The sequence below is a fragment of the Fragaria vesca genome, linkage group LG6 (assembly GCF_000184155.1).
Source record: "Fragaria vesca subsp. vesca linkage group LG6, FraVesHawaii_1.0, whole genome shotgun sequence".
NCBI lineage: Eukaryota > Viridiplantae > Streptophyta > Magnoliopsida > Rosales > Rosaceae > Fragaria > Fragaria vesca.
This window is the reverse complement of record NC_020496.1, coordinates 37,002,521-37,025,897: the sequence shown is the minus strand read 5'-3', so window position 1 is coordinate 37,025,897 and position 23,377 is coordinate 37,002,521. Positions and strand designations below refer to the sequence as shown.

Genomic DNA, 23,377 nt, shown 5'->3' with positions numbered 1-23,377 from the left:
AATTATTCTAATGAGAACCCTTAAGTTGAGGATTAGTTAAACACTTTTCGGCTTATCCAACTTTTCGATCTTATATCAACATCTTAACCGTTCAATTTATAGGTAATTATGAGTAGATCATTTCTGTAAATTTTCAGCTATATTGAAAATCGTTAAGACATTCATAAGTGTGATTTATCAATTATGAATTTGAACGGTTCATGGTTGACATATTTGGTTCGTTCATTAATTTGATCTAGTTTGTTATCTTAACGATCACTAATTTGGATGAAAATTTGTAGAAATGATTTACTCATATAGACCTAAAAACAACACGGATGAGATGCTAAAATGTGATTAAAAAATGAGTTTTTAAACCATAAACCGAAAAGTGCTTATTATAAAGGTCCCTCATTAGAAAAGCTCTATTTTCATATTCATTTAGAGGCCTCCTCGTCAAAAACTTGAAAGTTCAAACTTTTAGGTATTCTCTTTTTGATGACCAAACATATTGTTTTAAGGTAAAACGAAGTGGGCAATCAAAAGTAAACGTAATTTCAAATGAGTCATTTTCTTTCAAGCAATCAAGCCTCACTTTCTGCAAGCTATTAATTGATGATGTTGTTGCAGGAAGAAACCTAGCCTTCTGAGTTTCAAAGGATTCTTAGGTAACCCTATCAGCGTCACCATGATAGTCTACCTCACTCAATGCCTATATTTGAGTAGGAATATTCCTACATAATACATATACATATATAACAAGCTTACAAGTCTTCAAGTAACTACTGCTGCCTGCATATACAGGGAAATGGACTAAATCTGTATTATAGAATCTAGTTTATAGACAGCAATTCTCAATCTCATGTGATGGGATACACAACCACCTTTCCTGTAGCTCTTGAAGTTTCAAGGTAACCAAGTGCTTCAACAACTTTCGAAAAGGGATATGGACCTGTGGGATCAAGCACTGGCTTGACCTTCCCACTCTTTAAATAAGGCTTCAGTTCTCCAAGATAGACCCTGTAGGGGTGAGCACAAATCTGAACGCCGGAGGCGTTATTGGACCTACTATTGTCACTACCTTTCCTACCTTCACCGCCTTCACCCCTAGTTTGTTTTGCAAATACAATTCGTTATATGAATCTCTGTGGATTATAAGTTTATTACTACACTGACCTGTACATTTGATCATTTTAGCATAAATACGTGATAGTCGATAGATTTAAAACCTATAAACCGTCTTAGAATTGTTCAAAATAATTATCATTTTAGCATAAAAACCTAGCGAAATATCGATTAGCATAGAAAAGGGAGTAGAAGATTCTTTAGTTTCTTACCAACTGCATCATACACTACATCAAATTTCTCAGGTTGTTCTTCAAAGTTCTCCTTGGTATAATCAATGGCCAAATCAGCACCTAAACTTCTCAACAAATCTAGTTTTTTAGTGCTTGCAATAGCTGCTACTCTAGAAGCACCAAAAACATGTTTTGCTAGCTGCATCTCATAAAAGTATACATTTTTAGTTACAACTGTTGAAGCCAAAATCAGTGTTACACTGTTACATGCACCAAAATCGGAATGCACCTGAATGGCTGAATTACATGTGTCCCAAGTCCCAACACCGCAAAAAGCTCTGCTCTTTCAAGCGCTCCATACGCAGTCTCAATAGCTAAGGGAAGGCTAGCAGCTTCAATAATGCTCAGGTTTCTGGGTTTGAGAGCCAATACTCTTTCTCCAACAACAGTGTACTCTGCCAAAGACCCCAACCTGTTTGGTTTCACCATTGCTTTTTCATTGAGATCCCCATGGCTAATCTTGGCATGATATTGGGGAATCTCATTGCTACCACTCAAACAAGCATACACTTCAAACAAGCATAAACTTCTGCACTTGGCTTCCTACCTTCATTACCACACCAGCCACATCATACCCTGGAATTGTCTTTGCCAAATTGAAAATGATCATATAAACAAACAAGGTAACTTCTTTTGATTCAATAAGTTACAGAACACAAAAGTTGGAACTGTCTACAAACCAAATTGAGAAAAGTTAACGTTTGACAAGCATAGGTCCAATTAAATATGGTCTTTTATGAAAATAGACAACTACATAAAACAACAATATCTATCTCATCCTGTAAAGAAAGACATATTATACCATCTTTTACTTCAATTCCTAAATGATTAAAAATATGACCCCCCAAACAAATAAAGGCAATGAAAAATGGAAGGAGAAAGATTAAGATGGCTCACAGGTAAGGGAGAGTCACCCTCTATGTTCTTCAAGGAACCAAGAGCCCTTTTGAAATCAACTGGGTTAAGAGAAGCAGCCACTACCTTGATCAACACCTGGTCCTCTATAATTTCAGGAACAACCACACTTGGATCAAAGCTCAGAACATCTGCAGTTTTTCCACCCTCCGAATAGACCCAAACGCCATATACAGAAGGTATGAACTCAGTTGGAGCTGCAGCCATTGATGATTGATGTAGAGCAAATAGTAAAGCTTGCAGTGACACATCAGGTTTCTAATTTGTGAGTGCACTTTATAGAATTTATAGGGTGAATGATAGTTAAGAAATCTGTAAGCTGCTAACTTAATATTGGAGGTAAGCCTCTAGATCGATCAGTATCCAAAGAAAATTCAAAGTTGTTCTGTGAACGTAAGCAGTGACAATTGTGAAAAAATGAAACAAAACGTAAGCTGTAACCATTTCATGTAATGACAATTTATTAAGGACTCAATCTTATTCATTATTACAAGGCTTCAAGATTAAAATATACTGCTACACACATACAAGAGGAAGGAAATGGACTCTACACAATCATAGTCTCATAGATCATTCACACATACACTCTCAACCTCATGGGATGGGATACACAACCACCTTTCCGGTAGCTCTGGAACTCTCAAGGTAACCAAATGCTTCAACAACTTTAGTAAAGGGATATGGACTTGTGGGATCAAGAACTGGCTTCACCTTCCCACTCTCCAAGTAAGGCTTCAGTTTCTCCAACACAGACCCTTTAGAGGTAAGCACAAAAAGGATAGCCGGTGGCGTTGCTGGACCTACTATTGTTACAACCTTCCCACCTTCTTTCACCGCCTTCACAGCCTTATCTGTCTCCCCTATTTTTGTTTTACAAATACAACATCAGTCGCTAAAGTCTTCTAATTCATTCATTGCTAATTTGCTATAGATACATTCAAATGTTCGATCAGTTTGATTATATCCATATAAGATTATCCATGCATGATAATTCTACACCCTCTCCATCATCAGTTGTTCTATTTAGGTTTCCAGTGATAAACGAAAGATCAACACAGAAAAGATAACTGTACTAGCTACAGAAAAAGCTTATGCAGACAACAAGAGGGAGCAGAAGATTCTTACCAACTGCATCATACACTACATCAAATTTCTCTGGCAGGTCCTCGAAGTTCTCCTTGGTGTAATCGATAGCCAAATCAGCACCCAAGGTTCTCAACAAATCCAGTTTCTTAGTGCTTGCAGTAGCTGCTACTTTGGAAGCCCCATAAACATGCTTTGCAAGCTGCATCACATTAAAGTACACATCCTTAATTTAAATGTTTGAAGCCAAAAATAGTATTACATGTTGAAATTTAACCAAGTAGGAAGATAATGAAATCAGAATGTACCTGAATAATATGTGTTCCAACACCCCCAGCGCCTCCCAAAACAAGGACGGATTTACCAGCAGAAAGTTCAGCTCTTTCAAGCCCTTCATGGGCAGTTTCAATAGCCAAGGGAAGGCTAGCAGCTTCAATAAAGCTCAGGTTTTTGGGTTTGTGAGCCAATACTCTTTCATCTGCAGCAGTGTACTCTGCCAAAGACCCAAACCTTGTTGGGTTCACCAATGCTGTCTCATTGAGATCCCCATACACTTCATCCCCCACCTTAAACTTGGTTACTTGGCTTCCTACCTTTACCACCACACCAGCTACATCATACCCTGGAATTGTCTGCAAACCAAAATGAAATAAATGAACACACATACTAATACAGGTACCTTCTTTTGAAACAATAAGAAAATAGAAAGGTTCCTAGTTCTTACAAGAAAATATAAGATGAAATGTGATCATACCTGGAACTGTCTGCAAATTGGAAACCAAATTAAACTAAATAAATATGCATATTGCACATGTATCATCCTTTCACACTTTCTGATGTCTTTGTTTATTAAACAATGGAGGATGTAAAAATTTAACTTCATCGGTGGTAATTAATAATAAATGATCGTTAATTTGGCGTTTTTGTTCTATAGAAAGATCAAACAGCACCAAACAATATTTCACACTGCCCGAAAGAGAAATTAAGATACCATCTTCGGATTGAATTTCGGAAGGTTCAACAAATACATAAATCACAACCCAAATAACAAAGAAAGGCAGTGAGGAAAATCAAAGAAGAAAGAGGGGTGAACTCACAGGTAGGGGAGAGTCAGTGTCCTTGAAGTAACCAAGAGCCCTCTTAAAATCAACTGGGTTAAGAGAAGCAGCAACAACCTTGATCAGCACCTGATCCTCTTTAATTTCAGGAACAGCCACACTTGGATCAAACTTGAGAACATCAGAAGTTTTTCCATACTCTGAATAGACCCAGGCCTTATTTACAGAGGGTATGGACTCACTTGGAGCTGCAGCCATTGTTAGACGGTGTATTGCAAAAGTAAAGTTTAAAGGGCAGAGGTTTCTAGACAGGGAGCAACTTGGTGAGTGAATCACATTGAGGTGAGTGCAATTTATAGAGTTGGGTGGGTAATGGTTGAGAAAGGAGTGGAAGCTTTGTCATAAAAGGCAAGCTTGGAAGTATGCATGTAGATGGATTATTATCCAAAACTGGTGAAACTGCATTTGGATAGGTTTTCTGCTAAAGGTTCATTCGCAACTTCATATCCAACATGTCTAGAGTATCCAAAGAGAATTCAAAATTGTTTTCTGGAAAATGAGGATTCAGAATTGTTGTATGAACATAAGTAGTGTTAATTGTGAAAAAAAATAATATAACGTAAGCTGTGACCATATCATCTAAGATTTGAATAGTGAATACTCTAGGAAGCCCTTCTAGTGAGAATCTTTAAGTTGAGAACTTTTCGGCTTATCCCACCTTTCGATCTTATATCTACATCTTGACCGTTCAGTTTATAGGTATTTATGAGTAGATCATTTCTTCAAATTTTCAGCTATATTGAAAATTGTTAAGACATTCATAAGTGTGATTTATCAATTATGAACTTGAACGGTTCATATTTGACAGATTTGGTTCGTCCATTAATTTGATCTAGTTTGTTATCTTAACGAACACCAATTTGGGTGAAAATTTGTATAAATGATATACTTACATAAACCTAAAAACTGAACGGATAAGATGTCAAAATGTGATAGAAAATTGGGTCTTTTAAACCATAAATCGAAAATTCCTCACAAAATCCTCAACTTAAGGGTCCTCATTAGAAGAGCTCCCAATATCCCGAATACTCTATCTACGATTAGATTTCGAGTCTGATGTAATTTTAGGCCAACTTTGACTGCATTTAGACACATTTATCTCTTGAAGCTCATTATGAAGAATTTCTGGGGTTCAATTGTCTATACCAAAATCTTTATTTCTAACTCAGAATCCTCTCATATGTCTGTAGACACATAAAATTTAATGAGAATAATAATCATTAAATTATTCATACAACACATGAGCCCGACAAATTGCATACGTGGCTCGAGAGTTTGCAAAGTTGAAAAGTCTTAGAAATGACACGTGGCGGCGTGTGAATGGTCGATCGACAACAAAATCATCAATCCTGACTAAAATCAAATATTAAATGTCAATCGATAATCAGACATCAATCAAATCAAATCGATTATCGAAAAGGAAGTCATAATTTAATCAAATTGGTGAAATACCTTATCGGTCATAATTAAATCGATCAACTAAGACTGATTTATTTAATTATGATAAATTGAATAATTGAATCAATCAATCAAAAGTGATTGATTTAATTATGTCATTAAGGAAATACAATTAAAGTTGTGACTTTAATGCATTCCATTTACGGAGGAGCATCGACACTATAAATATCCCCTCTCATATCAAGAGGAGGACTTCCGGACAAGAGAGAAAAATTATTCCCGAGAGCTCAGAATTCTCCCAAAACCCTTGAAGAATCATTAAGCTGCCAAATAGCCGATTCTTCATCAACCTTAAGCCTAGAAGTTGTCAAATCCTGAAGAGTCCCAAGTTGCCAAATAGTCGACATCTACACCAACTACAAGACGAAGAGCAACCACCACGTGGAACAGCTCGTGGCCTAAACCCGATCAACGTCAAGCCTCTACGGCCCTTGATCAACCCTCGTCTTCAAACCTTTCAACAAATCAAAACTTCAACTAAGTTCTTTAACAAGCTTGTGGAGAATCAACAAGCACCAAACACACGTGTCGATTCATCCGCTATCAAGCCGAAAAACGTTCACCAAGTGACACCTCTCGCGGCCCAAATTCGACCAAGATCAAGCCTCTACGGCCATTGGTCAACTTCCTTCTACAAATCGTCAACACAATAAGAAGTTCAAACTACAACAGTTCAATTCAAGATCAAGTGCTCGTCACATTTAGATCAAATCAATGTCGGAGATCGAATCAGAGGACATTCTTGTTAAAAGAATACCCATAGAGATTGTAACCCGCAAATTCAATTAATACAAATATATTATTTTGTACACGTGTCTTTCTGTTATTCGTTACAGGGTTTCGTGTTTACAAAATTGGCACGCCTAGTGGGGCCATCTCTGCCTCTCATCACTTTCTTTGACGATCTCGTCATCCTCATCACATGGAATAGAAGATGGCGCAAATCAAATCGACAAACAAGACCAACACGGTAGCTATTATGAAAATCCGTAGAAACCTTGGCCATCATGCTGCTCATAGTGAGTCATTTCAACTCGCTACATTCAACCTTCATGCCTCGAAGCAGCCGATCACAATGATAATGACTCACAGAACAACATGCATGGCAATAAGAAAGACACTTCTTGTGGATCATCTTTCAACATAAAGGAGAATCAAATTCCATTCTAGCTTTATTATCAGTTCGACAACTTCAAGACATGATTGCTAACACAATCAAAGCTTAATATGGTGGTTTGTCTCGAGATACACTAACGTATTCCAAGCCTTACACCACGCGGTTAAACAATTTGAGGATGCCAACTGGCTACCAACCTCCCAAATTTCAACAATTTGATGGCAAAGGTAACCCCAAGCAACACATACCTAGAGTTTTTTTTTTTTTTTTGGTCCCTCTTTCAGACCAAGAATGCTTCTAGCTAGATTAGTAGATTTCATCAAGCGAAATCCTCTGTAAGCAAGAGGGACTTACCTCTAACCAATAACGGTTGCATTACCTTGTGATATCGGCATCTTCATCGGCGGCGACTAGATACTTATGATTTCACCTCTAAAAACTAAAACAAGTGTCCAATTTCACCATTACGTACACTTTGAGTTAACAAATCTTATCAGTGATATATTTCAGCTGACTAAAAACCCCATTCACTCCCCAAAGCTTAGTCCCTGCTTTGGTTTCCCTGCCTAGGGTTATGTCTAAGAGATTGAGTGCTAACTAAGCAACGACTCAACGAGTAAAGCCCTCTGACTGTTATCTCTCAAACACTGATAGGAGTAAATCATCCATAACGAGGTAACATTCATACAAGTTATAATGAAACGGTTCGTATAATATGTCACTTTATTCACAAATACTCATCAAAATTGGAAAGAAAGAATGATGGATGGTAGTTCACAAATTTTATGATTTACACAGAGAAAATTTATGGAGTTAAAAGTTGACCGTGGTACACGTAGAAAATGATCTACATAGATTTCAGAGTACAGAGGGTGTAACCAGAAATGAGAGAGCTAGAGGCAAATGCAAAGAAGGCAAGGAAGGACAATGCCACAGACGCTCGTGCCATATCAGGGAACTTGTCTTTGCCCCAATTCGACTCCCAATCTTCCACCCGAGTCGCCGCCGATGAAGATGCCGATATCACAAGGTAGGTCAAAATCTGCCAAATATTCATACATCACAAATGTGATCAGAATGCTTCAAACATTTGGGTACTGTCCTTTTGATGACCAAGATATTGTTTAAAGGTAAAACTAAGCCGGCAATCAACCTAAATGTAATTCCAAATGAGTCATTTTCTTCCAATACGAATGAACATTAAAATTTCAAGAGAAGTATATGACGGGAGAAGATATAAAATTAAAAAGAGATATTAGTCCATTGATTAGGAAAAATAAGTTTAGTCAGCCAATAAGCGATGTTCATTTTTGGTGTTGAAGAACCAGCTTCATAGATAGTGGACCATTTGACAAGAGAAGAGACAAGGACTTGTGGTGTGCCCATGCCCTCATGGGGCTAAGGTTAGGTGAAATGATTGATAAAAATAATTATGGCAATAAGATAAGAGGTCGTCTCTGCTTGTTAATTTACACAGACAAAGACTAGTTGTGACTTGCCTGATCCATCAAGAAATCGAAGTAGTAACGGAGATGGTGCTGTACTACATGTTTTCCCGTGGTGAAGTAATACACTAAATCATAGGTTTGAATCCCTGAATACACAAAACCTAGCACATTCACTGCCAAGCAGTACCTACAACATACAATTTGATTCACATAAGAATTACAATTCCCATCATCAGAGTTCAGAAATACCTAATATAAAGAATCAATCTTAGTGAAGTGAAGTTTTTTTATTTTTTATTTTTATTTATTTTTTTATACTATTAGTAAAGTTAAGTTAAGTGGAACGCTTACGTTGTTGTTCTTTTCGTGAAAGAAAACTCTTACCAACATTATTAGATGTGTCTATGGTTAGTTCAACTAAGATTAAAAGTAAAAATATGTCGATTGTTGAGATCTAGAATGAATGATTTCCGGTAACAAAACTATGGTGAATTTTTAGCCTCGGTCATTCTTAATAACCAGTTAACCACACAACACTTTACCCTACCTTTCTACCTGCCATGATTGATCACTGAAACATATGACAATACAACAGTAACCAGTAACCATTTACTTTTCTGGGGGAACAAGACTTTTGATCAAAGTAACTGACAAACCTGAACTCCTTGTAGTTAGAGAAAGAATCTGAAGCCCAACCCTGCTTCTTGTCCGCCGCCATAACCGAGAAAGAGATCATACAAAACAAAATTCCCGAAATCCTTAACCCCAACATAGCCCTCCTCACCAAGCTTTGCCTTCTCGCCCTCTTCAATATCGACAAAGAGGGTCTCAAAGTTTTCCTATCTACTCCTTCTTGAGCCTCTCCCCCCCCCTCTTGGTCTTTCGTTTGGGCCGCCACGGCCGGTGGCGGCGCAAACTTAGAGTGGTGGTGGGTCTGCTCCTCCGGTGGTGTGAGTCTGAACTCATTGGTGTGGTAGATTTCTTCATGACTTGGAGATGAATCGTGTAAGGGTGATGAAGATGGAGATGGGGAGTGCTTGTTATGGGTTTGGGGGAATATTAGAGGACTGAGAGGAGGTGAATATGACTTTTCTGAGATGCCATGCTTTTCTTCTCCGTTTTTGTCTTTAGATGATACTTGTTGGGTTTCGCTTTTCATTTTCTGGGTTTACAGTGATCGTGTGATGATGGAGAAGTTGAAGAATGGGATACCAAGGTTTTTACTGTTTTTCATTTCTTAAGTACTTCAAATTTGTAACCTCCATAGCAATGAGAATAAAAGACTGGGCATAAGATAAAACTGACTTGTTGCATCCGTCATTGTCGTCCCAAACTATGTGCAGTAGAAAAAGGTTCAGGGCGGTGGCCAGTTGGCAATAAAACTAGGTTTACATAGTTGAAAAATTAAGGGTCTAAATGATATTTATGCCTTTGTTATTCATATCCATACACGCGAGGTTAAGCTCCAGGCAAGCAAGGCTAACGAACTTCGAATTCATGTCAAATATTGCTGATGCTCACGCAAATGCCAACACCCATGCAAGCGAGGCTAACTATACCTGTCTAATGATGCCCATGCCTACGCTCACGTAAGTGAGGCTCAATGATCTCATAGGAAGGGAGTGCCGCAACAATATTTCCGACAATGTTCATATTTCGACATACCATGATAACACGTCCAATGTGTCAAAATTATTCAACAAAATCTAGGGGTAGACATGCATATGTGAACTTGTCGCTTAGATTCAGTGCCTTTTTAATGGCTTGGATACAGTGTCTTTAATGGACGGGCATTCAGATTCTCACAGTGATTTCCCCTCAGTCTTCACCCCAGGGGCGAATCGGAGGGGGAAGGGGGGCAAAGGCTAGTAGTGGGAGTGTTTAAACGTGCAAAAAATTTAACATCTAAGAGGGTGCCATAGTTTGGCTCGACTTCCTCACTATGTTCACAATGTGCTGTTGATCAATGTTCACCGTATGCTCACTAATGCAAAAGGTGTGTTTACTGAATATATAAGCTCTACCGTTTAGTGAGCATACTTAAGAAATTGCTAACATTCAAATTCAAGATAGACAAGAACTGGAGAGTGGAAGGATTCTGAACATGGAAAATAATCCAGGAATTTTAAAATAGACTTCGCAAGAAAACAGCCAGGTCTCAGTATTTTAAAACTAGTTGAACAATAAGCACCACAATAATCCCTAATCAATAAGCTAATGGATGCTACGGTATATATCAGAGTCGGTTAACAATTTTGGAAAATGTCCGTTTTGATGGAGCACAACCGAGACCTGAAAGTAGAAAAGTAAATTCATGTTTATAATATGTAAGAAGTCAACCTGCACAAACCTTTTCTATTTGCAGTTGTTCCCAGGACAGCAAATCAAGGGCACTTCCTCTGTACATAAGAAGCACCATGCTCCTCGTACCTGTCCGTTGCCATCACAAAAATCAATACAAGCTGAACAATCTGCATGAATTCTTAATCATTCGCTAACATAAATAATGTGCATCAAACTACAACAGCACTAAAGAAACTAAACTTCATGGAACTTACTCAGCCTTGGTGAACCACATATACCGGAACTGACCAAGAGAAGCCAATATACTGCCACCTATCCAAACACTGCAAAATTAAACAACACAATGTCAGGGAAGAGAATCTGCATGAATTAAAAGCTATATTGCATAAAGTAGAGATTTTACAATCCATATCAAGGATTCCTTGGTCTGAAGCTCCGCTAAATATCTTTTCAGATTGGTGACATTACCCAGAAAACATGTGGTTGTATTCAACATGATAAATATCTAGACGAGTTCAAATTAAGCTACTTTGACAACCAAACCAACTTAACAAAATGCCATCATATTAGCCTAGAATAGTTGATAACCAGGTTCCATTAGCTTTCCATTGGTGATTCATGATTGGTGACTCAGCTTGTTCAATAGTTAAAGACTCACTGCTGAATTGTATAGATTCTTGTGTGACATAAAGGACAAAGAGGGGGAAGGAGGGCCAGAGACAATGCATGTTACCTGAATCGCCTTCCTGTTGCATTTCCACTTGCCAACACTTTAACTCTAGCAGCTCGGGGAGACTCCTGCAGATAAAATAATGACATCTTGATGAATACTAGAGAATATTAAGTACTACTCAATCAGTTGCAGTCAGCTTAACTGCTCCAACACTCATTTGTCATTTCACACCTTAGACAAGTGGCAATTTGATTCAAAGCACAGTTATTATGCAAATGATTAGGTGATCCTCCTTTTGGTTAGTAAAAAAGAGAAAGTTTGCTTCCCCAAGAAAAGATCATGTTTCTTTGCAATTGTAAAATCAAAACCCATGTAGTAGTTAAGTTTCACTCAGAATTTTCGGAACATGAAGCTGTTACCTCTATTTAAACAAAATGCTAAATGACTTTAAATTTAACAATCAAACATTAGGAAAAAGTCTGTTGCATCTATACCTTCAGGTCTTTCTCAAGGCGTTCCTTTAATTGTTGCATTGATAATGTGCCACCAGAAAGCTGTACAATCAGAATGAAAGAAGAAACCAGATCATTGTCTGAACTTTGAAGCATATGAAGGAGGGAAATTTTAAGAAATATTTATGGTACCCATTTATTTTTGTTATGATACCAACTCAGGAGGTCTTGCAGATTTCCCATAGAAATTTACAACAATTAGTAAATCCAAGAACCAGATGTTGATATATGCTATTAATGTTTATTCAAAAAAAAAAAAAAAAATACCTATTAATGTAAGTTCATAGTTGAGGAAAATGTAATTTCATGCACTTTTACCAGTATACTACTGAATAATTCACGACGGTAGTCCACATCACACTTGTTAATGCTGTCTATAACCTGGACAAAACAAATATGATATGTTAACCATGAGATAACAATACAAGGCGAACACGAAAAGCAAAAGACAGAAAAGGGACAAGTGAGGAAACAACACAGCAGAAGTATCCACTTACCATTTGAGGTAAACCAGGAAAAGACGGAGCAATCTCTGCAAAGTTCTCCACACCAGGAATCGTCTGACAGTTTCACACACACAAAACGAAGTAAAACAAGTCTAGAAATTATTGAAATTTTAAAGCTAACCAATTCCACCAACATCAACAACATGACAACATAACAGCATGATTGAATGGAAAAAAAAAAAAATTAATAACTTTTGGCATCTACCTGAGCTAAGGATGGGCTAAACAGTACATCAGGGATTTTGAATCTATCAGATCCAATTTCAATTATCCTGCGTCATAAATATGAAGCAACTTTATATAAGAAAAGAAGATCAAACTAACAGTATACAATCTGTGTGCAACTCATAGAATTGTTAATTTTCCATGAACACTCTCAAAGTCAATCTACACTCTTTTACACCTTATGAGCATATGCAACTCATAGAATGTTTACTATCTAGTGTTGACTGACTTTTTGGGAGTGATAATGACAACAATCTCAGGAATTCTTAAAGATAGTAAAGAAGAATAAGACTCACTGGCCATCAGGAAGCTCATAAGGGACCATTGGAATGTTTGAATGAGAGCTTTCTGAAACAGGAGATATTTTGTTAATTCAACATATACAGGGCCTTGAGGCTAAAAGCTTAATATAGCTATGATCTATTTGAAAACATACTGACTCCACTTGGTTTATGAAAGGAAACACAGACCTTTAGGGTGAAGCACAAAAGAAAAGAGCCATATAAATGCAAAATTTGCGACTTGCTATGCTTGAGGACATAAAAAAAACTCCAACCAATCAAATTGTCAAACAATTAAGCTACCAGACAACCTAAACTCCAACTAATGGAGTTGTCAAAGAATTAAACTCTGTCATTCAGTAAGTAGGCTACTTTGTCTTCACACCAATTAATATGCAGGAGGTCCTTATAGGACAATATTAGGTGATTATATATGGGCTTCCTGGCAGCAATCATGATAACCATTTTCAGAAAAAGGGACAAGCATGCCCTTGAGGATACCAACCAACAAACATGCTTAAAGAAAAGCTCGGTAACAAAAATGACAAACACAAACCAATTGAAAGAAATATGGCATGAACAACTGCAAGTTAAACACTAACGGGATGGACATCATATAGTCCAAAACCTTTGCAAGTTATGAGAGATTAAAAGAATATCAAACCATCATATGGAGTGTCAGGCACTCTGCACACATATTCCTTGATACCACTAGCAATTATCCTCTGCCAAAAGAGATCATTCTTAATAAAGGGAAACATAACATGGAATCTTAATAAAAACTATTATGGTCAATCACAAACCTTGGAATAGAGCTTGTAACTCTCTGTGGTGTTTGGAAAATCAACGTCTTCAACCTACAACATTGAAATAAATAACATGTCAAACAGTCAGATGAAGCAACAAAGCAAACCAATTTTGAGACTGGAAGCATGCTGATGGTCCCTAAGGTATAAAACTAGGTTTTTTGTTTGATTTACTCTAACTTCCCAAGGCAATTGTAAGGGAATGCCAGTTACAATTAGACTTGAATCAGAAAATTCTGGAAGAACATTTTCCAGGTTATAGTGCCTTTCACGAAGGCAATAATGTTCTTGGAACCATAAAACTCGGTAACACCAAATTACTTGGTCTCTTTTAAAAGGTTTTCAGACCACTGCACTTTTATTTTTCTGACTAGCTACAACTATTTGTAGTCCTTTGTATACCAGTAACAATCAACTAGTTCTTTATACTTCCATGTAAGAATTATTTGGCCTTTACTCTACATTTCCCTTTCTTGCAACTATTATCAATCTTGCCTTTACACTTCCCTGCAACTACTATTTAAAATACAATTTAGATTTTCCTGCAACTACCTAACGTACGTTAGTTATAGTTGAGATGAATACAAGTTACAACAACTGACAACTCATAGCTGGTACGTAGCTACTAAATTTCAACTATTTGTGAATTAATGAGTGGAAAAAATACCTGAAACTCTCCAGGCCGTGTTTCCTTCTTCTTGAAAGAATATCTGGGTTTGATCTACAGAATAAATAAGACAATAAGCACAAAAATTCATGCATCACCAAGAAGAAAATTCTCTTTAAAAACAAAATTTAGGTAGTCGCTCACTGTCATTCCTTTACTTTCCAAACTTTTCATCAGACAATCAGTGAGAAATTCTCCTCCAATAGGATAGGACGATACAGCCTGTGAAATAAAAACGTGTCAAAAAGCTGAGGTTGCCATACGAAAATATAGCATCAACCATTCTTTACCGTCACTGATTCTCTTTCAGAAGCAGGTTGGCAAACGTATTTGGACATAGTTTTTTTGTTCTTTATGTCAATCTCTAGACATTTAGATCAAAAGGATAATAACATGAAAGTCAAAACAAATTATTGCAGTGTGAAATTGTTTTTAATTCCAACCTTATCAACATCAGTATACCTCATTCCCAATATAAGATTTTACAAAATACAATTATTTAGATTACAAAAGCTAAAACAAAAAAACATTCACATTAAACTAAGTCACTGAATACATTTACACAGCAGTTAAATGGGAAGAAAAAAGAGTACCTAAGTTGACATCCCTTACTTACTCTCATGAAGGAAAATAGGACTTATATAAAGGAAGAATGTAGAATTATTTTAGCAAACTTTTTTTCTGGATATATATGATGTAAAGATTCAGATATATTTCACGATATGTACTATTCACGCTATGTAAGATGTTGTTCTGTACCAGGAAATAAAAGAAAAAGAAAAAGGAAACATTTAACATGTCGATAGCATAAATGAGAAACCCTTGTAGATAGTTAAGTTAAACATAACAGAGTTTCTCATAAAGAATTAGCACTGTGATATGTAAGCACAGAAATTATATCTATGCATTAACTCATTCAGAAGGTGAGTCATGTATCTTGGTTGGAACATGGATACCTTTTGGAGAACATAACCATCATGAACTGGAGCTACTGTAGTTGATCCTCCGCCACTAGAAGAATTATCAATATGGTAAGAACATACATCAGTTTTGAGTTAAGCAATAATGAATATTAAAATTAAGGTATACTTTTCAGCAAAGAAATATAGTTTCATCAGAGAGAGATAAAATACAGGTAACATCAGAACAGACTATGAACTAATCTACAACTAAAGGGTAAAGCTGATGTATACGTGTCAAATGGAGCAAACAACCATAATGTTGACATTCCATATATAAGTATGGCTTACATAAGCCAAAAACAAACAAGAAAACAAGACAAAATCATATAATGAAAATGCCAGACTACTTATTTAAGCAAAAGGGAATTTTTGAGAACGATGCAGTTATATGTAGGTGGAGAGTGCATCTCTTACCTGTCAACTACCAACGAGGTAACACGGCCAGATGCAAAAGATGTGAGAACCTGGCATCATATAACATTCCAGTCACTAACAGTCACAAAAAGCAAGAAATATAACATATTGTGCAAGTAAGTCATGTTCTGCAACTTGGAATCAAAGGGATGAGAAGTTAAGGGGCATACAGCATTCTTAGCCATGAACAAAACAGGAACTTTATATTTTTCAAACATGAGTTCTACCGTCCTGTAAGGTACATAACAAAACTCAATCATTTTGCAAATAATAATAATAATAATAATCTAGATAAGAAAAAATGAAATATAAATCATGAACAAAGTGCTAGCAAGTAAGGGATACATAGTCATAACTTACAACAACAAAATAATATAAAAACAATTATCAAATGGGTTGGCAACTTGGCATAATTATTACAAGTTAAAATTAATGTATGCAACAATAGTACTTTAACGTAATGAACTGATGGAGGCATCAGAATACACAACAAGAAATATTGTTTCATTTCGTCATCATTATAGAACTTCAAAGTCTAGGAGTGCACTACTACAGTGTTTTCACTTTTGAATGGAATAAGAAGCTGAGAACAGAACAGAAACAATTCTGAAATATGTTTGTTTGATAAAATTACTTTCTTTGTTCAAGAGAATTGTCTGTCTTAAAAGCTAACTACGCAAACACTCAAAGAAGAAAAACTAACAAGTGAGCTCTGAGAAGCATAGATGTATCAGGAGAGAAATGTTTGTCACAAAAGAATACAAAATTAATTTGCATGAGTTTTCTGAAGAAATTGATATTCACAATTGTAAGCTAATGATAAAAGATCACCTTTCTCTCTGTTGCTGGGAGTTGAAAGATGGCTCTGCAAGTAGCACTGGACGCTCTTTGGGATCAACCAATAGGCAGTCACTGAAAAGAATAGCCAGCAGTTAGTTATATGATAATGTATTGGAAACTAGGCGAGATGAACGAAACCCGGGAATTCAGGTGAAGCTAGGTCCTTCCCATTATATGCAAACATAGAATTAGAATTTTGAAGACACGTAGTGAAGGTAAACTTTTACACAAATCTGTTATATCAGGGACACAAGGCTAGTAGAAGAAAGAAGCTAACCTTCAGCATGCCATTATCTTACATATATTTATATCAAATTATTAATTAACATTATAAACACAACACTACAGCAGTTACCTGAAAGCATGGTCCCATATACCCTCCACAGCATCCCAGTCAACAATAACTCCATTCTTTATAGATGGCAGCACCTGATAGAACAGCAGTACATAATCAAAGTCTTATAGTAAAATATCTGATCTGTACTCCAATGAGAAAATGTTAGTATTAAGATACTAACCTCCATATGATCACAACGATTTCCTAAAGCCTCAGATCCTACATATAATTTCCACTTTCCCTTGGTTCTGTCAGAATCACTTTTTGGATCAGCAGATCCAGAGTTTTCAGTCTCATCAACTTTCATTTGATCAATTGACCCAACAACCTTAACAAAGAAACATACACCATCAGACTGAGTTTAATTTTACATATCCACTAGTAACAATAATCAATTAACAGATTATACCATCGTACATATTTGACTTTTGCAGTCTAACAAAATACAACAGTGGAAGCAAGGATAGTGTACGAGCAGAGCAACCACAAGTATGGTATCTGGAAACAAAGAATGCAACTCTTTCCCGAAAAGCTAAATTGTACATCATTCAAAACTCGCTACCAGAATAATGCTACAAGCTCATCTTGCATTACTATTAGATACTTTCATCAGGAGTTACGTACACGTTTTAAAGGAATTTCTATTTTTCTGCCTACACTTTCCTAATCTGGTTAGTCATCTGGTGCTGACTTGTGAAACTATTACACATCTCTTATTGTCGGAACTCGGAGCAGAACAACCACAAGTCTGGGAATACTTTACAGTTTGCATAACTAATCGTCATCTAACATATATAAGTTCATCTTATACAACTAAGAAATCGATAAATCCAACTAGCTCATCAAGAAAATTACATCCTAAGGGTTTCGAAATCTTCGAAACAATAATCGAACTAAATGTGTCTATTAGGACTTGCAAAAACAGTTAATCCGTAACCCTAAATCTTCAACGATGCTGAAATTGAACAGTTAAGAGCAAAAACAAACACATCGACTATGTATGCACTTACCGATGGGAAAACCTTGGGCGCATTATCGCAGGCGAAGCCCACCTTGCAAGTGTGGGAGCCAAGGTCGATTACGACGGCCGATTCCGCATCTGCAAGCGAAGCCAGTAAACAGAAATGATGTTGAAATTGAAGAATGAAGATATATAGAGAAAGAGATGGAGAAATGTAGATAATGCAGTAAGGTTTGTGTGTAACTACTCACCGCGGGCGTACATGATTCAAGGGTTTCTGAGAGACGAGTGGAAGACGATGACGTGAGCTCCGAGCTAAGGCTCTGAGAGAGAGAGAGAGAGAGAGAGAGAGAGAGAGAGAGTTAGAGGGCACAAGGTTTTTGTGACTGGGTTTTGCTTGGAGAAAACGACTAGTTTTTATATGCGCAAAATAACGGACTCGAGTCCCGAGGCTAGTGGGAATACCTATTTTGCCCTTGCAAACACACCAACGTCTCTTCCGTTGAGCAAAGCGTGACACGGCCGGAGAAGCATGTTTGAGATGAGTCGGATTAACTATGTTACTTTCGATAAATTAATAACATTCTATTTTGAGGTATCAAATTGTTCACATGGTCATACCTTAAGTACTAGAGAAGGAATTTACCCATAAATTAACATTGTTAGGACACGTTGAAGATGATATAATTGAATTTAAAGTTTAAGAAATCGAGTATTTATGAATTGAATACCTATCGTACGCATAATGCTCTCAATCGTGACCTCGTGGAGTCGTGGGTACTGTTTTCAGTGTTCAATCAATGATTTGCTTGTGAACTGGAAATGCGGTAATGTTTTTCTTTCAACCAAGATAGTGAGCAGACTACACAAGAGAGAGATTCAACCGCTAAAGAAAGCTAGCAAATACCATTAGAGAGATAAAAGTTTTTTTTTTTTTCTTGCATAGTTCTTCATCAAGAGACGACACAACCACGCTAACTTAATCTCTATAATGGAATACAAAAGATCCATAGCCGATGCCGGCTAGAAGCAGAATCAAACTACTTTCGGTAGATTAGATATAGCTCGGTCCAATATTCATGTGCTCAAACCACAATGAGTAAATTTATGCAACATAAATTACTATGTTTTCAACATAAAATGCCAAAAACAAAATTCATACCATAAAATGCCATAAAGTGATAAAACTCAACCATCACCGGCCAAACGGGGTCCAACCCAATGAATTTCCTAATTCACCCTCACCCCTTGTTTATACAAAGTTGCAAACTTTCTGAGCTGAGAAATTTCAGACTACCTTTTTAGCTCTGAGCTTACCTTTTTCATGCATTGGCTTTACAGTTCCGCACTCGAAGCGAATCCCGGGTCGTAATCATCGACTCAACTCAGATCCACTCGGAGTAGGTAGGCTTTTGATCACTGGGTTTCAATGCGTATTGCTTGTTTATATACAAATTTGAGGGTTTACAGTGTCATATTGTAATGTATGAGCTTATGAGAATGACTTTTGTTTCTTTAGTGATCTGGGTGTTTTGAGGCTGTGTGATTACTTTAATAACTGTTTTTGGTTTTGCTTTTTTGGAGTGTTTGAATTGTAAATGGTATATGTTCATGGGCTTAGTATGATTTTACAGGCTAAACACATTGCCATATTGATGTGTAACTGTTTGCCATGTGATATCTTGTCTACAATGACAACCCAGAATGATTTCCTTACTTAGAGTCTTGGTTGTGATGTTAAATTTATCAATGTTATGATGATGCTTGAATAAGGCATAAGAAATTGTGGAAGCGAAAGCACAAAACAAGCCATGCCTTGACATTGAAGCAGATAAAGCAATGTCTAACCAACCAGACTCAGTTCTCTGCCATTCATAGATTCTGATTTTGGTCTAGTTCTCCGTTTTAGTTTAGTAATTCGTATCTATATATCACATCAAACTGGAAGATGTCTTCAAATGGAGAATTTCAATCAGCCTGATGGGGAAGATGCAAATTTGCATGATGGAAGAGAGGGTTAGTCGTTGTGTTATTGATTTGTAGTCTCACCATATTTGTTTCATGTTGTACCATATATGCATAGTTTCTTGTGTTTGTGTCTGTTTACATAGGGTTTATGTTGGAAGTTTTAATTCAGAAGTTTCATTTTGTTTCATCTGCTTTGTTCATAGGAATATTATAGCTCTGGACTTTTGGTCTTGAGGAAGGATAATACATCAAATGACTGGAACCTCCTAGGACGCAGGCGCAATAGAATATTGCTGCTAGAGGTGGTAGCATCCTTGCTCAGTCACAATGTGCCTCGTAGAAACTAGGAAACCCAGTGATTCAGCAAAGTTCATCTCCTCGACAAAGGTTCCCCCCAAATCTGCATCCATGTTTGGCTCCACTGATTCTTGCTGCTAGAGGTGGTAGCATCCTTGCTCAGTCACAATGTGCCTTGTAGAAACCAGGAAACCAAGTGATTCAGCAAAGTTCATCTCCTCGACAAAGGTTCCCCCCAAATCTGCATCCGTGTTTGGCTCCACTGATTCTCACAAATCCAAATCCAGCAAATTAATCAAATACTGGAAGCCACTAGGCTGGAAACAGGATGAGTTGGGTCAGTATCTCCATTGTCTAAACCCAAGAAGAACACTGGTGTTACAAGTGATACTATCAGAAGATTCTTGGGGCCTAAGATGACTGGGGTCAGTGTCTCCATTGTCTAAACCCAAGAAGGAGAACACTGGTGTTACAAGTGATACTATCAGAAGATTCTTGAAGCCTAAGATGACTGACAGCCGTCATGCTTATGCAATGAAGCCAGAGGCACCCAACATTGTAACAGTGTTAAAGCCAAAAGTATCTGATGAATCCAAGAGTAAGAAATTATTTACTATCATCAGGTATGAGAAAAGCAAGGCCGGCAACATTCATAAATGAAATAAAACATCCAGTGGAGTTGATGTTGCCCAGATCACATGAAAAAGAAGCTAGGTTTCCGAACGAGAAGAATCTGACGGTTGAGACCAAAATTTATAATATGCAGGCGCTATTTGTGAAAGCTAAAGACTGGAGTCACCAAAGTAACTGCTTGAGTGACGAATTGCAAGTCTATTAGCATTCATTTGGTTTTTTGGATCAACTCTTGCATCATTGTAGTGTACTAATCATCTATATGGCTCAAGGCTTGAGTTGAGTCTGGCTCTATCTTCTTTTTGGCTATATGGTTGTGTGCATTAGACCCGATTTGAACTGGTATCAGTAATTCAGTATAATGAGAATGTATGGGTATACTTGTAAATTCATTTCATCATCAGAGACAATAAGTAGACATAAACACATAACTGCAAGGCTGCAAGCGGGGACTGGCCTAAAACCTAATTCATTTCATCCTCTCGCCTCCATTGGCTCGCTGGCTTCATTCCTTTCTTTGAATTTCAAAAGGTCAGTTGTTAAGTTCTTAATTAGCTTCAGTTTTTGTTCTGATTTTGATTTAGTTATCCGTTTTAATTTTGTAATTCGTATCTGTGTCTGGAATCCTTGACGATTTAGGGGTAGTTCAATAGGGGGTTCAATTCCTAATCCTTGTAGAAGAGAGATTCTTCTTCTCTTTGATTGATCCTAGATTAGAGGCATTTTCCCCTTGTTGATACTAGCTACAATAATCTCCATAAGCATGTCCGAGAACGAGATGCATTATTTCTTTAGCAGAGTCTTGCAAAGAGAAAAAAGAGAACTGATAGTAGATAAAGTGAACTGGCTTCGGATCGAATTTTATTATCTCAAGATTAGGCGCTACTGGTATGATGATCCAACATACATTAAAGCTGAAAGCTCCATAGCTGCAAGAAAAAGCACCTTAATCCTTTACTCCTGTAGTGACCACAGACGAGGGTATGCAGAACCTATGGCTGATCACCTTTCGATAATGGGCGTCCCACTAGAAGAGCAACCAACTGTTCGTGAACAACTATTTCAGGTGGTTCGAGTGGCACGCCCCCTGCGGCTTATCAATGTCGTACTAGCTGACATTACTGCGTGCTTATTGGGTGGTTTTCGTGATGATGAAACCGTTCATCGACTTATAACAGAACGTCCTGATCTTCAAATTGAGATAGAATCCGGATGAATCGTGCTTTGAATTGTTTCAATTGCGTGATGTTGACTATCATCCTAACGCCTCTGATAGGATTACATGGGGATCCTTTGATACCGGCTGGCTCAGGTTTGTTCCTGCGACTAGATCATCAATTGAGAGTTCGCAAAAACTGAGACTCGATAGTTTGGGAGAGGCTGCTATCAAACATAACCCGACTTGTGGTATATGTAAGGATGAATTTGCGGAAGAAGGCCGAGTTGATCAGCTGATTGTTCAGTTGCCTTGCGCACACTATTATCATGTACATTGCATTGTCCTATGGCTAGAGGTGAATCATGTCTGCCCCTTGTGCCGATATGCAATGCCAGCTGTGGAAGAGGGGGAACCATCAAATTCCTAATAGCAAATCACATATACATCCTCCAAAAAGATTTGAAACACAAATAAATCCATTTGTGTTGTTGTTAAACAAATAAGGACAGTTTTTAACAATTAAGGACAATCCTTTTTATGCATGCCATGTGTCATGTTTTAATTTACCAAACTAACCCTATACTAATTAAATATGCTTTTAGAAGAGAAAAATCTCTCATTTTGAGATTTTTCAGTAAATGGTACAGTAGCAGGTTTTCAATAACTTAGTGTAGTAGCAGTTAATTCCAGTAGAAGTAGTAGCAGAGGTTAACATTTCAGTAGAAGTAGTAGCAGGGGTTAACATTCCAGTAGAAAGTAGTAGCAGAGGTTAACATCTCAGTAGAAGTAGTAGCAGGTTTTGAGTGGCTCAGCTAATGTAGTAGCATGTTTTGCTGGAAAGCTACACTTCCAACAGATGTAGTAGCAGGATTTTAGTGGTTCAGCTAGTGTAGTAGCAACTTCAGTAAGTGCAGTAGCAGGTTTTCAGTGGCTCAGCTAATGTAGTAGCATGTTTTGTTGGAAAGCTACAATTCCAACAGATGTAGTAGTAGAGTTTTAGTGGTTCAGCTAGTGTAGTAGCAGGTTTTTAGTGGCTTAGCTAATGTAGTAGCATGTTTTGCTACTACATGGTCGTCCAATCTTCATGCCACTACATTATGTGTTCGTCCAATCTTCCGGCTACTACATTGTCTGGTCGTCCGATCTTCCTGCTACTACACTGGTCGTCAAATCTTCCTGCTACTGCCTCGTCGTCCAATCTTCCTACTACTACACTGTCTGTTCATCAAACCTTCTTGCAAATACACTGGTCGTCAAATCTTCCTGCTACTACCTAGTCGTCCAATCTTTATGCATAATGAGGTATACAAGACTAATCACACTCAAAAGCCAACACCATTTCTCTCTCTCTCTCTC

The 23,377-nt window shown here is 37.3% G+C and overlaps 3 protein-coding genes and 1 pseudogene across 3 annotated transcripts; all 4 read right to left on the bottom strand.

Moving 5' to 3' along the window:
* Positions 1-839: 839 nt before the first annotated feature.
* Positions 840-2,474, bottom strand: LOC101293514 (annotated as a pseudogene).
* A 241-nt stretch (positions 2,475-2,715) lies between these two features.
* Positions 2,716-4,795, bottom strand: LOC101294385 (quinone oxidoreductase-like protein At1g23740, chloroplastic-like). Its single transcript, XM_004304570.1, has 4 exons — positions 4,433-4,795; positions 3,644-3,967; positions 3,378-3,537; positions 2,716-3,112 (listed from the first exon to the last, which is right to left on the bottom strand). Exons 1-4 carry the CDS (start codon positions 4,649-4,651, stop codon positions 2,847-2,849), a joined length of 969 nt encoding a protein of 322 aa, XP_004304618.1. The 5' UTR covers positions 4,652-4,795; the 3' UTR covers positions 2,716-2,846.
* Positions 4,796-7,681: 2,886 nt separating this feature from the next.
* LOC101294095 (CASP-like protein At5g40300-like) lies at positions 7,682-9,724 on the bottom strand. The gene is made up of 3 exons (XM_004304569.1): positions 9,133-9,724; positions 8,528-8,663; positions 7,682-8,070 (listed from the first exon to the last, which is right to left on the bottom strand). The coding sequence occupies exons 1-3, from the start codon at positions 9,633-9,635 to the stop codon at positions 7,876-7,878; spliced, it is 834 nt and encodes a 277-aa protein (XP_004304617.1). The 5' UTR covers positions 9,636-9,724; the 3' UTR covers positions 7,682-7,875.
* Positions 9,725-10,704: 980 nt separating this feature from the next.
* Positions 10,705-18,324, bottom strand: LOC101293804 (actin-related protein 4-like). Its single transcript, XM_004304568.1, has 20 exons — positions 18,216-18,324; positions 18,014-18,102; positions 17,185-17,331; positions 17,022-17,095; positions 16,658-16,738; positions 15,997-16,057; positions 15,827-15,876; positions 15,407-15,461; positions 14,595-14,672; positions 14,451-14,504; positions 13,781-13,834; positions 13,642-13,702; positions 12,993-13,044; positions 12,677-12,743; positions 12,463-12,525; positions 12,284-12,346; positions 11,948-12,007; positions 11,514-11,578; positions 11,035-11,103; positions 10,705-10,906 (listed from the first exon to the last, which is right to left on the bottom strand). Exons 1-20 carry the CDS (start codon positions 18,226-18,228, stop codon positions 10,861-10,863), a joined length of 1,302 nt encoding a protein of 433 aa, XP_004304616.1. The 5' UTR covers positions 18,229-18,324; the 3' UTR covers positions 10,705-10,860.
* Between the last annotated feature and the right edge of the window lie 5,053 nt (positions 18,325-23,377).